This window comes from Pelodiscus sinensis, chromosome 18, assembly GCF_049634645.1.
Source record: "Pelodiscus sinensis isolate JC-2024 chromosome 18, ASM4963464v1, whole genome shotgun sequence".
In the NCBI taxonomy this organism is placed as follows: Eukaryota; Metazoa; Chordata; order Testudines; family Trionychidae; genus Pelodiscus; species Pelodiscus sinensis.
Genome location: NC_134728.1, coordinates 32,183,794 through 32,197,998, shown reverse-complemented (window position 1 = coordinate 32,197,998; position 14,205 = coordinate 32,183,794). Strand labels below are relative to the sequence as shown.

The window sequence follows — 14,205 nt, the reverse complement described above, 5'->3', positions numbered from 1 at the left end:
CCCCCCCACGACGGCCCTGGCCCCTCGCCAGTAGCCACGTTTCTCCCTGTCTGCCTCTGGGGATGCAGCTTACGGGCTCCCCGGGGCTCTCACGAGCCTTCAGTGCCTGCCTCAGCCACGCGGAGCCCCCAGCGAGCACAGAGCCGCCAGAGCCTGACGCCAGTTCTAGAGCCAATGGCTCACGTCCGCACCCTGCTCCTGCTCGTCGACTGCCCGGTTAAACGGTGCCGCTCCGACATCCCTACGCCGGCCTGCCTCTTCCCGCCGACACTGCCAGCCCCGCCTGGCGTGCTCCCTCCGTTTGCAGCAGGCCGACACATCCAGCGCGCCGGCTCTTGTGCACGGCATGCGAGTTGAGCCCGCCGGCCGCGGAGCGAGGGGGAGTCTCGCGCCAGGAGGAGCTGAGCCCGCCGGCCGCGGAGCGAGGGGGAGTCTCGCGCCAGAAGGAGCAGAGCCCGCCGGCCGCGGAGCGAGGGGGAGTCTCGCGCCAGGACGAGCTGAGCCCGCCGGCCGCGGAGCGAGGGGGAGTCTCGCGCCAGAAGGAGCTGAGCCCGCCGGCCGCGGAGCGAGGGGGAGTCTCGCGCCAGGACGAGCTGAGCCCGCCGGCCGCGGAGCGAGGGGGAGTCTCGCGCCAGGAGGAGCTGAGCCCGCCGGCCGCGGAGCGAGGGGGAGTCTCGCGCCAGGAGGAGCTGAGCCCGCCGGCCGCGGAGCGAGGGGGAGTCTCGCGCCAGAAGGAGCAGAGCCCGCCGGCCGCGGAGCGAGGGGGAGTCTCGCGCCAGGACGAGCTGAGCCCGCCGGCCGCGGAGTGAGGGGGAGTCTCGCGCCAGGAGGAGCAGAGCCCGCCGACCGCGGAGCGAGGGGGAGTCTCGCGCCAGGACGAGCTGAGCCCGCCGGCCGCGGAGCGAGGGGGAGTCTCGTGCCAGGACGAGCTGAACCCGCCGGCCGCGGAGCGAGGGGGAGTCTCGCGCCAGGACGAGCTGAACCCGCCGACCGCGGAGCGAGGGGGAGTCTCGTGCCAGGACGAGCTGAGCCCGCCGGCCGCGGAGCGAGGGGGAGTCTCGCGCCAGGACGAGCTGAGCCCGCCGGCCGCGGAGCGAGGGGGAGTCTCGCGCCAGGACGAGCTGAGCCCGCCGGCCGCGGAGCGAGGGGGAGTCTCGTGCCAGGACGAGCTGAACCCGCCGACCGCGGAGCGAGGGGGAGTCTCGCGCCAGGACGAGCTGAGCCCGCCGGCCGCGGAGCGAGGGGGAGTCTCGTGCCAGGACGAGCTGAACCCGCCGACCGCGGAGCGAGGGGGAGTCTCGCGCCAGGACGAGCTGAGCCCGCCGGCCGCGGAGCGAGGGGGAGTCTCGCGCCAGGAGGAGCTGAGCCCGCCGGCCGCGGAGCGAGGGGGAGTCTCGTGCCAGGACGAGCTGAACCCGCCGACCGCGGAGCGAGGGGGAGTCTCGCGCCAGGACGAGCTGAGCCCGCCGACCGCGGAGGCCTAGCATGGCGCGGGGGAGGGGGTGTCTCGCATGCAATTTAGAAAGCTGGCTTTTCAATATTCAACGGTTGTTTTAGGTGTGCCTGTTTGGTGCCAGCGGTGTTTGTGGGAGAAAGGCTTGTGCATGGCACCCCGCTCAACCCTCCCAACAACGTCCCCCCGAGGGGACTCGCTGACGTCGGGGCTCGGTGGGTGTTTACGTCTCAAACGACTCCCTGGCCCAGGAATTGCCCTGGCTCCGGAGCTTGGGAGAGTCGGAGAATCCCAGAGGTGCGGGGCTGGCAGGGCCCTGGGAGCTGGACTTCATTAGCGGGACGACCCCGCCCAGTGAGCGGTCCGGAGGCTCGTCAGGCCCAGCTGTGCCCCTCTGGGTCTGAGCTCCCCAGGCTGGGCGCCCCAGGAGGCAGGGCGGGGGCCTGGCAAGCTGAGAGCTCACTAGGGGTGAGAACAACCCAACGCCCCCAACAGGCACCCCCCCGGGCCGGGGGCAGCGCCCAGCCAGAGTTCCGTCTCCCCTGCGTGCAGGACGAGTCACTGCGGTGCCAGCCGGAGGGGGCGGCTCCCCGTGGCCTGGGCAGCGTTTCCTTCTGTGGCAGAGCCACCCCAGCCCCTGCTGGGGCCTCTCCAGAGGCAGCCCTGCCTTCCTCCTGCTCAGCACCGGCCTCCCGCTCCTGCCAGGCTGCTGGAGCCCGACACAGCTCACGCTCACCCCTGGGGCAGAGCCCTCCGGCCGCCTGGCTCCCTCCAGGGCAGCCTCACCCTCTCAGGGTGTAAGTCCTGGCCCCGGGTCTCTCCTCTCCCTCAGCCCCCTCCCTGGGCAGTGAGGGAAGTGGCGGAGACAGGCCCCCTCCAGCCTTCCCCGCGCCGGGCAGTGGAGCCCATGTGCAGCCCCTGCACCTGACTGCAGCCGCCTGGGGCCCAGCGCTGTCTCCTCCTCCAGGCCCCTTGCCGCCAGCGTGGCTCCTACTTGGCTTTGCTGGCCGAGCTGCTCCTCGCAGGGACGCGGGGGCAGCTGGGCAGGCTCGGGGCCCCGACCGGAGCTGGGCTGGACAAGGAGAACTCACCGGGCTCGCTGAGACCCACGTAGCCACATGCAGGGCAGAGGGCAGCAGGGAAGCCGAGCAACCCCCTGCGCTGTTTCTGGGGGACAAGGCCTCACTCTCTTGGGTGCAAATATGTCTCTGGTGCCGCACGCGACCGCCAGCAGCGCATCCCAGGGCTCTTGCGAGGGCGCAGGGCGAAGACGCTTGTGTGGTGTCCGGCGGGAGCGCGGGCGGCTCTGGGTCACGCTGGCAATTGCTTGAGAGGCTCCGCGCCGGCGGGGTGCCAGGCAATGCCAGCTGGGCACGGGCTGCGTCTGCCAGCAGCACCGGGCTTGGGCCAGCACCAGGCCGGCTGCTCCTGAGCCGTGTGGCATTTGCAGGGAATCCTCCTGGCCACTGGGGCCAGGGCCTGCGGCGAGCTCCGGCCCAGGGCTCACACGGCAACGTCCAGTCTGTGCCCACGTGCAGTGCGGCCCTGGGCGGCCCCCTTGCAGGACACTGGCCAGGCCTTTCCTAGCCTCCCCCCAGTGCCTACTCTGGAGCCCCAGACGCTGCTTCCCCGGGGTGCGGTCCCAAGGAGGGGCAGGCGCACGTCACTGCCTGGGACACAGGGACGTCCCTCTCCTGGAACCCGCCTGCCGGAGGCCAGCGTCCGGCCCTTCCAGCGCGGCTCCCTGGACTCCGGCTGGGCTCTGCAGCCCTGAGTGAGTGACTCTCAGCAGAGCCAGGGGGTCTGCAGCACAGGAGAGGGCCCCTTCTCGAGGGGCTTTGGGCCCAGAGCCCTGCTCACCGGATGCACACGAGACCTGCAAAGTGCCCAGCCACAGACCCAAGGCAGCTGCAGCGCAGAGGCGAGGGGCAGCCGGGGCCAGCCTGCTCTCTGCATGCCGAGAGCAGCTGGCTCTGGAGTGCAGCCTGGCCCGGAGGGTTGGGGCACCTTTCAGCAGGCTTTGTGCAGGCTGCTAGCTCCCCCGTCGGACCATCAGCCGTCGCCAGGAGGGCAGCGCCAGAGACTCTCCATCGGGGCCACGCCTGGGGATCAGCAGAAGGTCCCTGAGCCGCAGCCCCCATCAGAGCTGCAGCACTTCCCCATGGCTGCCCCACAACAGCACAGAGCCCTGCCCTAGGCTACTCCAAGGCAATGAAAGAGAAGGGGAAGGGCTGGCTCAGTGGAAGGGGCCAGACACCCCAGAGCAGCTGAAATGGGAAACAAGGCCACCCTTGTGCTTGGCTTGGCTGGGCTGCAAGAGGCCCACGCCCACTGGCCTTGCCCCAGAGCTGGGCGTGAGAGAGGAAGGTGCTGGCGAGCTGGCCAGCAGAGCCAGCCAGACTGTGCAGCCCGCGTGTTTAGGAGGGCTAGCGCCGAGTCCCCAGCTTTTGGCCCAGTGATTTCAGTCTAGGCAGGACACAACAGGAGTTTTGCCCCAGGAAATGCGGTTTTAGGCAAGGCCCTGAGCAGCATTTCCTCTGAGCTATGTGCCTGCGCGGCCGCGCACTACAAATGTTAGGACCGCCCATGTCATTTTAAGAGCTGCACAGCAGCATTCACCATTCCCCTTCCTGCTGGAACGGAGGGTGAGTGGTGGGGGTGGCAGCAGCTGGCAGCCTGGTGGGTTCCTGGCAGTGGTCAGCTGCCCTTTTGCTCCACCTGGTGCCAGCGCACGTGCGCTGAGACTGCCCCAGCTGGAATGGGGCTTGTGCGGCTGCTGCTTTACTCCAGCTGGAGCCGGGGCCACCCACAGAGACTGGGACCGTGGTACTGAAAATAGCACCCAGGGAAGCCTCTGCTCCAGTCCCGGCACGCAGTCTCCCCAGGAGCAGCAGGGGCTGGGGACCACAGTACTGAAAATAGTGTCACAGCCCAGCTCCAACCCCACAAACTGCTTCCCACGTCGAAGGCAGAAAGTGAGGGAAGGGGCAGGGGGAGACCTAAGGGCTGTGTCTACACTGGCAAGTTATTCTGGAAAATCAGCTGCTTTTCCGGAAAAACTTGCCAGCTGACTACACTGGCCGCTTGAATTTCTGGAAAAGCACTGACGATCTAATGTAAAATCATCAGTGCTTTTCCGGAAAAACTATGCTGCTCCCGTTCGGGCAAAAGTCTTTTTCTGGAAAACTGTTCCAGAAAAGGGCCAGTGTAGATAGCACAGCAGTGTTTTCTGCAAAAAAGCCCCGATCGTGAAAATGACTATCAGGGCTTTTTTGTGGAAAAGCGCGTCTACATTGGCCATGGACGCGTTTCCAGAAAAAGTGCTTTTCCGGAAGAGCGTCCTGCCAATCTAGACGCGCTTTTCCAAAAATGCTTTTAACGGAAAACTTTTCCGTTAAAAGCATTTCCGGAAAATCATGCCCGTGTAAACGTAGCCAAGGAGAAGGGGGGTGAGGAGAGGAAGGGGCTTGTGCTGAGGGGACAGGAGGGGCCCAGGGCATGAGAAGAAAAGGGAAGGCACCAAGGGGCAGGGTAGAAGAGAGACAAATGCCGGGGTGGGGGGGGGGAGAGCAAGAGGAGACAATGAGGAAAAGGGCAGGAGAGGAGGGGGAGGGAAGTTATCAGTGGAGGTGCAAAGGGGAGGGGACAGGGTGATGCTGGGAGAGGAGACGAGGGCCAATGGGGAGGAAGAGAAGAGGGGAGCAGTGGGTGTCCAGAGAAGAGAGATGGGCACGAGGAAAGTCGTGTGTGAGGGTGGAGAGGGGCGTGAGGCGAACTGGGGCAGAGGGTGGTGAGGGGGTGGGCAGCAAGGAGGAAGAGGGCAAGGGGGGCAGGTGTCGGGAGGGCAGGGACAGTGAGGGAAGGGGGAGGCACCTGGAGGGTGCAGGGCTAAGGGAAGGTGCAGGTCCCGGGGGATTGTGGGGGTGAAGCAGATGGGCAAACACAGGGAGGGGAGGGACGGTGTCACTGGGTGCCCGGAGAAGAGGGGTGGCCAGAGGGGAGAGAGAGGGGCTAGGAGAGGGGATTAGGAAGGGGGGTGGGCACAGGGGGAAGGGAAGGGCAGGTGCAGGGGTCAAGGAGGATGGGGAGGAGGGGCAGGTCCCAGGAGGGCTGAGGGGCGTGAGAAGGACAGGAGCCAGGACAGCACAGGAGGTGAGAGATGGGCTCCAGGGGAGCAGACGGGGGGGGGGAGACACGGCAGCAGAGGGAGAGGTTGAGAAGATACTTCGATTTGTTAAGACCCTGGGTCCCAGCAGGCGCCCGCGCCCTCAATACCGGTGCACCAGACACAGCTCTCTCACTCCGCTCATGGGTGGAAAATCTTGGGGGGAACCCTGGCCCTGACCAAGCGCCCGGCTGGCTGATTGTGAGGACCTGGGACAGCACTGCCAGCTCTGCCGACCCCACGGCTCACGGAAAAGTCCCGGATTTTGCAGGGAAAAGCCCCTTGGACCATATCCGCTCCCTCCCCTGCATGTCCTGCCACATGGTGCGGCCGCCACCCGCTAGTGCAGCCACCCAGGGAGGGGACACCCTGCCAGGCCGGCCCTGTGCCTGCCGATGGGAATGACACTGAGCCAGGAGTCAGGAGACATGGCTCTGCTCCCAGTGCCACTCCAGACGTCCTAGAGGACTTGCTTCGCAAGCGGGGACTTGCCCGCCTGTCTCTCCACGCTCCCGAGCACAGGGCCCAAGAGCCATGCCGGCCATGCCTCCTTGGCAGTCTCCTCCCGCCCAGTGTGTGAGGAGCACCAGGTGCACAGCAGGGAGACGGGCTGTGGGACGCAGGGCCGGGCAGAGGGACGCAGGGCCGGGCTGTGGGACGCAGGGCCGGGCAGAGGGACGCAGGGCCGGGCCGGGGGACGCAGGGCCAGGAAGTGGGGCGCAGGGCCGGGCTGTGGGACGCAGGGCCGGGCCGGGGGACGCAGGGCCGGGCCGGGGGACGCAGGGCCGGGCCGGGGGACGCAGGGCCGGGCCGGGGGACGCAGGGCCGGGCCGTGGGGCGCAGGGCCGGGCCGGGGGACGCAGGGCCGGGCCGGGGGACGCAGGGCCGGGCCGGGGGACGCAGGGCCGGGCCGTGGGGCGCAGGGCCGGGCCGGGGGACGCAGGGCCGGGCCGGGGGACGCAGGGCGAGAACTGGCCAGATCCCCACAGGAAACCAACTTGCCTGTCACCAAACGGGTTCCTGGGAGTGAAGGAAACTTACTAGCCCCCCGGCTTGTGCCTGTGACCTCTGCCCTGCTCCCTGGCAGCCCCTAGGCTGTGAGCAGGGCCTGGGCAGGCGGCAGGAAAGCGACCTGCCAGCCCCCAAGCGGCTTGGCCCTCAGGTTAGGTCCCGCCCGGCCCCCGGCCCAGGAGCTGGCAGCTGCGACCAGCTCAGTGTTTCCTGGCAGCTGCTCCCCTGGGCAGCCAGGTGCCCCACAAGGGGAGCAAAGGATTCCCCCGCGCTCCCCTCAGACCCAACCCCGGCCTTGCAGCCCTGCCAGCTGGCCGGCCCTCTCCCCAGGCGGGGCCCTCGCTCCGGGGCAGCACAGGACTCCTACCTTCCCGGGTCTGGCCTCCTCTCTGCACCGCTCCTCGCGCCCTCCTGTGGCAGGGCCCTGTGGCTGGGGCTGCTTCCCCCTGCGCCTTTCCTGGCCTGCAGCTGGGCCAGCGGCACGATGTCGCAGCCCTGGGGCCGGTGCCAGACCGTCTGCCGGGAGGTGGCGTTGTAGTAGTAGAAGCGGCTGCTGTTTGGGTCGAAGAGCTCCCACCACTGCGTGTGGTCGGCCTGGCGGACCCGGCGCTCGGGCGGGGGCTCCCAGCCGCACTCCCCGGTGGCCAGGTTGACGTACATTCGCTCCCCGGAGCGGGGCTCCAGCAGCTCCACCCAGTCCGAGCTGCAGGAGCAAAGGAAAGCAGAGTCAGGCTGGGCCGGGTCACGGGGCGGCCGCCCGCTCACTCCCGCACCGGTGGTTCAGACCCCACTGCAGAGGGCCTGTGCCTGTGCCTGTGCCTGCCACACGAGGGATTGGCCTTGGGGCTCCTCGTACTGCTCCGTGCTCAGAGGGCAGGACTGGTTCGAGGGCTTTTCCTCCACCCACACCCAGAACAGCTGCCTCTTCCGAACCCCGGGAGGGGAGGCTAGCCCCACTGTTCGGGGGCCAAGTCCGGATGTAAAATCCGAGGGCGTCAGTTACTGATGAAATGTCGCACAGGCAGCTGAATGGGGGATCTAAGTATGGGGGGCTTGTTGGGGGTCTGGGTGCAACAGTAATGGGGCTCAGCAGGGGTGTGGGGTGGGGATCCAGGTGAGGGGTGTCTCTGGGTGGATGGGGGAGCAGCTCTCTGTACAGGGGGAAGGGGAGTTGGCAGCGCTTCCTCCAGCCAGAGGAGAAGTCACACAGCCCCACGTGCCGGGCAGGGAAGAGGAAGTACCGTTCACCCAAGCCCGGACTTGCACCTGAGCCCAGCTGAGTGCAGGAGCCACCAGCCCAGCGCCCATCTCCTCCTGCTAGAGAACACGCCTGGGGAGCCGGCGGGAAGCTGCAGGGGACGGCAGTGGGTGCCAGGGGACAGACTGAGCCTTTCTCCAGTGCAGCTAAACCTGCTGCCAGCTGCCTCTGGGTCGCTGCACGTGGGCTAAGAGCTGCCGCATTGCTGGCTGTTCGGCTGTGGGCTGGAGCCGGCTCTAGGAGCTGCTGAGGTGGGAGGATCCCAGAGCTCCAACTGCAGCCCCAGCCTAAGCTCTGCCCCACCCTCGCCCCACAAGCCTCAGCCAGCTGGCGGCCAGTGGCAGGCGTCTCACTGCAAGGGAGACGGACCTTGAGTTACTGAGATGACAGTGGCGAGCGGGGACTCAGCCACACAATCACTGCGCGTGTAACTGACACAACCTGGCCGTCTTAGAGGCGCCAGCTGTTTTCAGAGGAGGACCCCGCAAAGAGAGACAGAAATCCCAGAGCGTCTCAGAGCAAGAATGGAAAGTTATGCATCTGAGGCAGTGTCCCTTTTAAACACATGGCATTAGTGAAACAATGGCCTTCTGTCTCATGCAGCGTAAAGCCTGCCAGTCATTGATAAGCCAAGACACAGAGCCTCTTGACAACACAGACGAGCTGCTGTTCTGCAGCTGGGGAAGGACCTGGCTATTTCTCCACCAGCAACGTCCACAAGATTCTGGTGGTTAAATGCATCAAAGGTAACTCACAATGTGCCAATCTCTCTCACTCTTCAGGCAATCTCTCGGGTCGCAGCTGTTCCTGTCTGATTTGTTACAACAATTAAGTAGGAACAAATGCAGATGCGCCCTTGAAAGTCTCAAGTGTCCACACCAAGGAAAGTGATAGAAATGTAGCCATGTTAGTCTGGTGTAGCTGAAACAAAATACAGGACTCTGTAGCACTTTAAAGACTAACAAGATGGTTTATTAGATGATGAGCTTTCGTGGGCCAGACCCACTTCCTCAGATCAAATAGTGGAAGAAAATTGTCACAACCACATATACTAAAGGATACAATTAAAAAAAATGAACACACATGAAAAGGACAAATCACATTTCACAACCGAAAGGGGATGGGTGGGGGGGAAGGTAAATGTCTGTGAACTAATTATATTAGAGGTGATAATTGGGCAAGCTATCTTTGTAATGGATTAGATAATTAATGTCTTTGTTTAAACTTAGGCGTAAAGTGTCGAATTTAAGCATGAATGACAGTTCAGAGAATTCTCTTTCAAGAATCACAAAGAAAAAACAGTTTCTTGCCATTTCAACCAGAAAGGACATTATCTCAACGACTTGATTACCTGCATCCTGCTTCAAAGACCTTTTAAGACCACACTTCTATTGGCCTTGTGGGTTCCAGTTCTGTGTCATTAAATAGATCCAGAGAGACGGTGACGGTACATCGCGCTGCCTTGTACATCTGGACAAGTTTAGAGCCTCTCTTTCCTCTCCTAGTCTGTAAAACTTATGGTGGGCTTGGTAGTTTCTAGCTTACACTGCTTCATGCTCAGTACAAATTGAAACATTTGCGGGTAGCTGGCTGCAAGTGTAGAGTCAACCTTCCCGAGAGACCGTGGGAAACGAGAAATTACTCTGGGTTTCAGGCAAACACACAGGGGCCAATGGTGGTTCATGACGAGGTGTTGTGGAAATGTAGGATAGCTGTTTCTCCTGAGAACAGGACGGTTGCAGACAAGTTCTCTTCATTTTCATTTTATTGCAAGTGTCAAAGACTTCTCTGCCACACTCTGCTCTGCCTTCTTGGAAGTAGGGATGTGAAAAGTTAACCAGTTAACTTACTGGTTCCAGTTAATCAGTGGGGGCTGCTGCAGCTGCCCCCTGCCTGCTCCCCTTAAATAGGTTAACCAGGTAACTTATTTACCAGGATTTTATACCCCCGCTTGGAAGCACCTTCAGCCAGTCTGACTCAGTACTCTGTGCTTTTCTATTTGAACACACTCAGCAGTAGAAGCAGGGACACCTTTACCCCTGCATGGGCAGATACCTATGGCCATTAGCAACTCAGTTCCCATAAGAAGGGCCAGACAGGGTCACCCCAAAGGCCCATCTAGCCCTGTGTCCTGTCTGCTGACAGCAGCCAAGGCCAGGTGCCCCAGAGGGAGCGAACAGAACCGGGAAGGATCCAGGGATCACCCCGTCGCCCATTCCCAGTCTCTGACACACAGAGGCCAGGGTCCCCATCCCTGCCCAGCCTAGCTAATAAGTATGCTGAACCTACCCTCCATGAATGTATCTAGTTCCCGTTTGACCAATCGCACTGTAGTCGTGTCAATGCCGACTCCTCTGATGCTTCCCCTGATTCCCCCTCCCCTGCTGGCGCTGGGTCTGTAGGTGTGAGCCCGTGTGCAGGACGAACCGGGGGGCAAAGAGCTCCAGTCCCTTCCTTACATGCCCATTGTGCTACCTAGGCCAGTTCAACTCTGTGGTTCCTGTGGCTGGTCCAGGGGGCTGGAGTCTGCCTCTGCGTGGAAGCCCTGGACCCAAGCCAGAAGCCACGGCCCGGGACAAGAGGATCTGCACGCTCAGGACCTGGGAAGAATCAAGCTGCTAGGGAAGCGCCTTCTTTCCAGCACGCTCGTTCAGCAAAACTGAGCCCCGTGTTCTCGTTAAGCGCTACGGCTGCCAGAGCTACCAGCAAAGCGTGGGCCCAGCCAGCCACCCAAGGGGCTCCGGCCCATCGGGACCTCGCCAGAGTTCCATGACAAGAGCCAGGGCCCGCTCTCCAAGGCGGCAGGGGAGCTCTGGGGCGTCTGTCCCACGGGTTGGACACGCCGAGATTCGGAAATCCTGGCCAGGGGAGCCCTTGAGGGCTTCCTGCCTCTAAGGTTCGGAGATGCGCTCTGGCACCACGGCTTTCCACGGCACTCGCCGGGTGCCAAACGGCTTCAACTGAGCCACGTGCTGAGCAAGGGGCCAGTCGGCAGCGCTGGGCTGCCTGGGAACCCAGGTGTCTGGGGTCGCACTAGACCCTCTTGTGGGCAATGGCAGGTCTCTTCTCTCAAACCAGCCGAAAGCCTTCCCCTTCCCTGCCTCCGGGGAGGGGCTGGTGAGCCCTAGGCGCTTGCACTGTTGGCCAGAAGCAGACTGGGCTTCCTAACCCATGCCCCAGCTCAGCTCCCCCGGATGCCACTGCAGGATGCCACTGGATCTCCTGTCCAGCCTGATGTGCAGTGATCCTGGCCCCAAGCGAGGCCGCTGCCCACCTGCAGAGACGGGTTATTAACAGCCCGGACGCTCCGCTGCAGCTGGGACAGCTTCCCGGCTGCATCTCGGCAGCGTCAGTTATGGGACAGCAGGGCCCCGAGAAGAACCAGCCTGTCCTCCAGGGTTATTGCCGGACAAAAGACTAAATGGCAAAGAACACGCAGCGCAGCCTGGACCCTCTGGCTCAGCATCGCACCTCTGCTGATCAGCTCAGACCACCGGTCTCTCCAGCACCACGGCTCTCCTTCTGACGCCCCTTCCGTGCGGGCCCTACAGACGCCCAGTCCCACTGCAGCAGACACGAGCCTCCTTTCAACTTCCTTCTCCGAATTAACCCACGCTGGTAAGAACGCCACTGCCCACCGGCGCTCACGGGTATCGATGGGACATGAATATTACACACCCTAGGGACGGTTAGTCAGTTAACTGGCTAAAACGTAGGAGGGCCAGCGGCAGGAACCAGCAGCTCCCAGCCTCCCCGCGCGTGGGGCTGCTGTGGCCAGCTTCCCCTTGGGGGGAGGGAGGCAGCAGCCCCATGCAAGGGTTTCCAGCTCCTGCTCCAGCGAGGGTGATACTCACCAGGTAACTGGCTAACCGGTTCCCCATTCACATCTCTAATGCGCGCGCAGGCAGTTACTAACCCTCCAAACACACCGGCCACCCGGGTCTCCATGCACGTGACGTCAGCACTCTGTGGAGATGGAAAACCCTTAAGAACATCGGAACGGCTGATCGGAACGGCCAGAGCGACGGCCCATCCAGCCCAGTGGCCTGTCTGCCCACAGTGGCCAGTGCCAGATGCCCCAGAGGGAGGGAACAGAACTGGAAATCCTCACGTGACCCCTCCCCGGTCGCCCATTCCCAGCCTCTGGCAAGCGGACACTAGGGCACCCTCCCCACCCAGCCTGGCCAATAGACAGTGACCGGCCCGTCCTCCATGGACTGACCCAGTTCTTTTCCAAAGAGCCTCCCACAAAACCCACTGCCCAGCCTCTGCCAGAGCATGGAACGGCACAATGGTCCTTCCAGCACATCTCCAGCCAAAGGCCACTGTCAGAACGCAGGGCAGCCCTCACCTAGGTCTCACACCCAGACTGCGGCTGCCGCCTCTCTCAGGCCTCCCCTCTGACGCGTCAAGCACAAAGCTCTCCACTGGCTTCACCTAGCACTGCACCCGACAGCCTCCCTCAGGCAGCAGCCAGCACGGGTGCTGGGGAGCAGGGGAAAGACCTGGCGCGGCTGCTCCAGCCCTTCAGAAGATTGGCCTGTGCTCTGCACCGAGGAGCTCCACACAGCAGCGTGGGCAATCAATGGGCAGTACCAACATGCCACGAGGGGCCACCAAGTCGTGCAGCACTGCCACAGAATGGGGCCCAGATCTGCTCCAGCGAGGGACTCCAGGCAGGGAAAGACACCATTCAATGGCTGCTTCCGGGTGCAGCTAGTCCTGGAAACGCACTTCGTGGGTCAGTCCGGGGGAGCACAGGCTCTGGTCCAAGAGGTGAAGCTAGCGGAACCCTTGGTGACAGTGACCACAGTGTAATTACATGGAACATTTCACGTCTGAACCATGGAAGAGGCGGCTGCTGGTTCCACAGAAATGCAAAGGAACAAGAGAGGCTTGCAAGCTGCACGGCCCATGAAACCAATGCTGCCGAGGCCGAACAGGAGGGTAAAGGAGACCAAAAGACCTTCCCCAAGGACGATGTTATGAAGGCCAAGAGTGAGAAATTCATGATGGACGGGTCCCTCTGTGGCTAGCAGACAAGATGGGCAGGGAGACAGAGCCATGCTCCAAGTGACCATATGCCTCTTACTACCCCAGGCTGAGGGAGGACAACAGGGAAAGGATCTCTCAGGAAATTGCCTCTTCTGTTCACTCCTCTGGACTAGGGATGTTAGACAGCGAGTACCTGAACAGTTGTGGAACCGCAGCCAATCAGAGGCAGCAGTGCAGGGTGGCCAGAGGACCTGGGCCACGAGAGGAGCCCGTTTAAAAACCAGCTCCCTGCACAGACCAGCTGCTGCCTCTGATACTGGGGGGTGGGGGATGCTTGTACTGGACAGGACTAACCGATGAGCCCAGGCTTAGTCGTCTACATGCTGACATCCCTTCTGGGGCACCAGGCACAGCCACTGCCAGAGACAGGACACTGGGCTGAGCCAGTCTGGCCGTTGTAATGTTCCATGTTTCCTGGGCCCAGAACTCACCCATCCGCACGGCTCCATCAACGCCACTCACAGTTTGGAACCGACCGTCACGGCGACACGCAGTGACAGGACGCTCCCTGGGAAATATTCCACCCTCTGACAGCACCACCTCACCCGAGCCTCATAACAACATAAGAACATAACGTAAGAACATAAGAACAGAAGTGGAAGTCCAATCCTAGGGTGTGTCTAGACTACATGCCTCCTTCGACGGAGGCATGTAGATTAGCCAGATCGGAAGAGGGAAATGAAGCCGCGATTAAAATAATCGCGGCTTCATTTAAATTTAAATGGCTGCCCCGATCTGCCGATCAGCTGTTTGTCGGCAGATCGGGGGAGTCTGGACGCGATGCCCCGACAAAGAAGCCTTTCTTCATCGACACAGGTAAGCCTCGTGAAACCAGGCTTACCTGTGTCGATGAAGAAAGGCTTCTTTGTCGGGGCATCGCGTCCAGACTCCCCCGATCTGCCGACAAACAGCTGATCGGCAGATCGGGGCAGCCATTTAAATTTAAATGAAGCCGCGATTATTTTAATCGCGGCTTCATTTCCCTCTTCCGATCTGGCTAATCTACATGCCTCCGTCGAAGGAGGCATGTAGTCTAGACACACCCCTAGTGAGATAAATAGAAAGGAACATAAACACTGTCAAATCAAGTGTAAACATGTAATAAGAAAAGCAAAAAAAGATTTTGAGGAACAGCTAGCCAAAAACTCAAAAAGAAATAACAAAATGTTTTTTAAGTACATTAGAAGCAGGAAGCCTGCTAAAAAACCTGTGGGTCCCCTAGATGATTGAGCTATAAAAAGAGCAATCAAGGACGATAAAGCC

General features: G+C 62.1%; 1 protein-coding gene across 2 annotated transcripts in view; it reads right to left on the bottom strand.

Annotated features, from left to right (window-relative positions):
* The window catches only part of LOC102457791 (rho GTPase-activating protein 39-like), a 64,707-nt gene that overhangs the window by 32,592 nt on the left and 17,910 nt on the right, over positions 1-14,205 (bottom strand). For both annotated transcript variants that reach the window (XM_075901473.1, XM_075901474.1), the window contains exon 2: positions 6,997-7,332. In XM_075901473.1, coding sequence (XP_075757588.1) covers positions 6,997-7,332 — 336 coding nt within the window. The remainder of the gene's footprint in view (positions 1-6,996; positions 7,333-14,205) is intronic.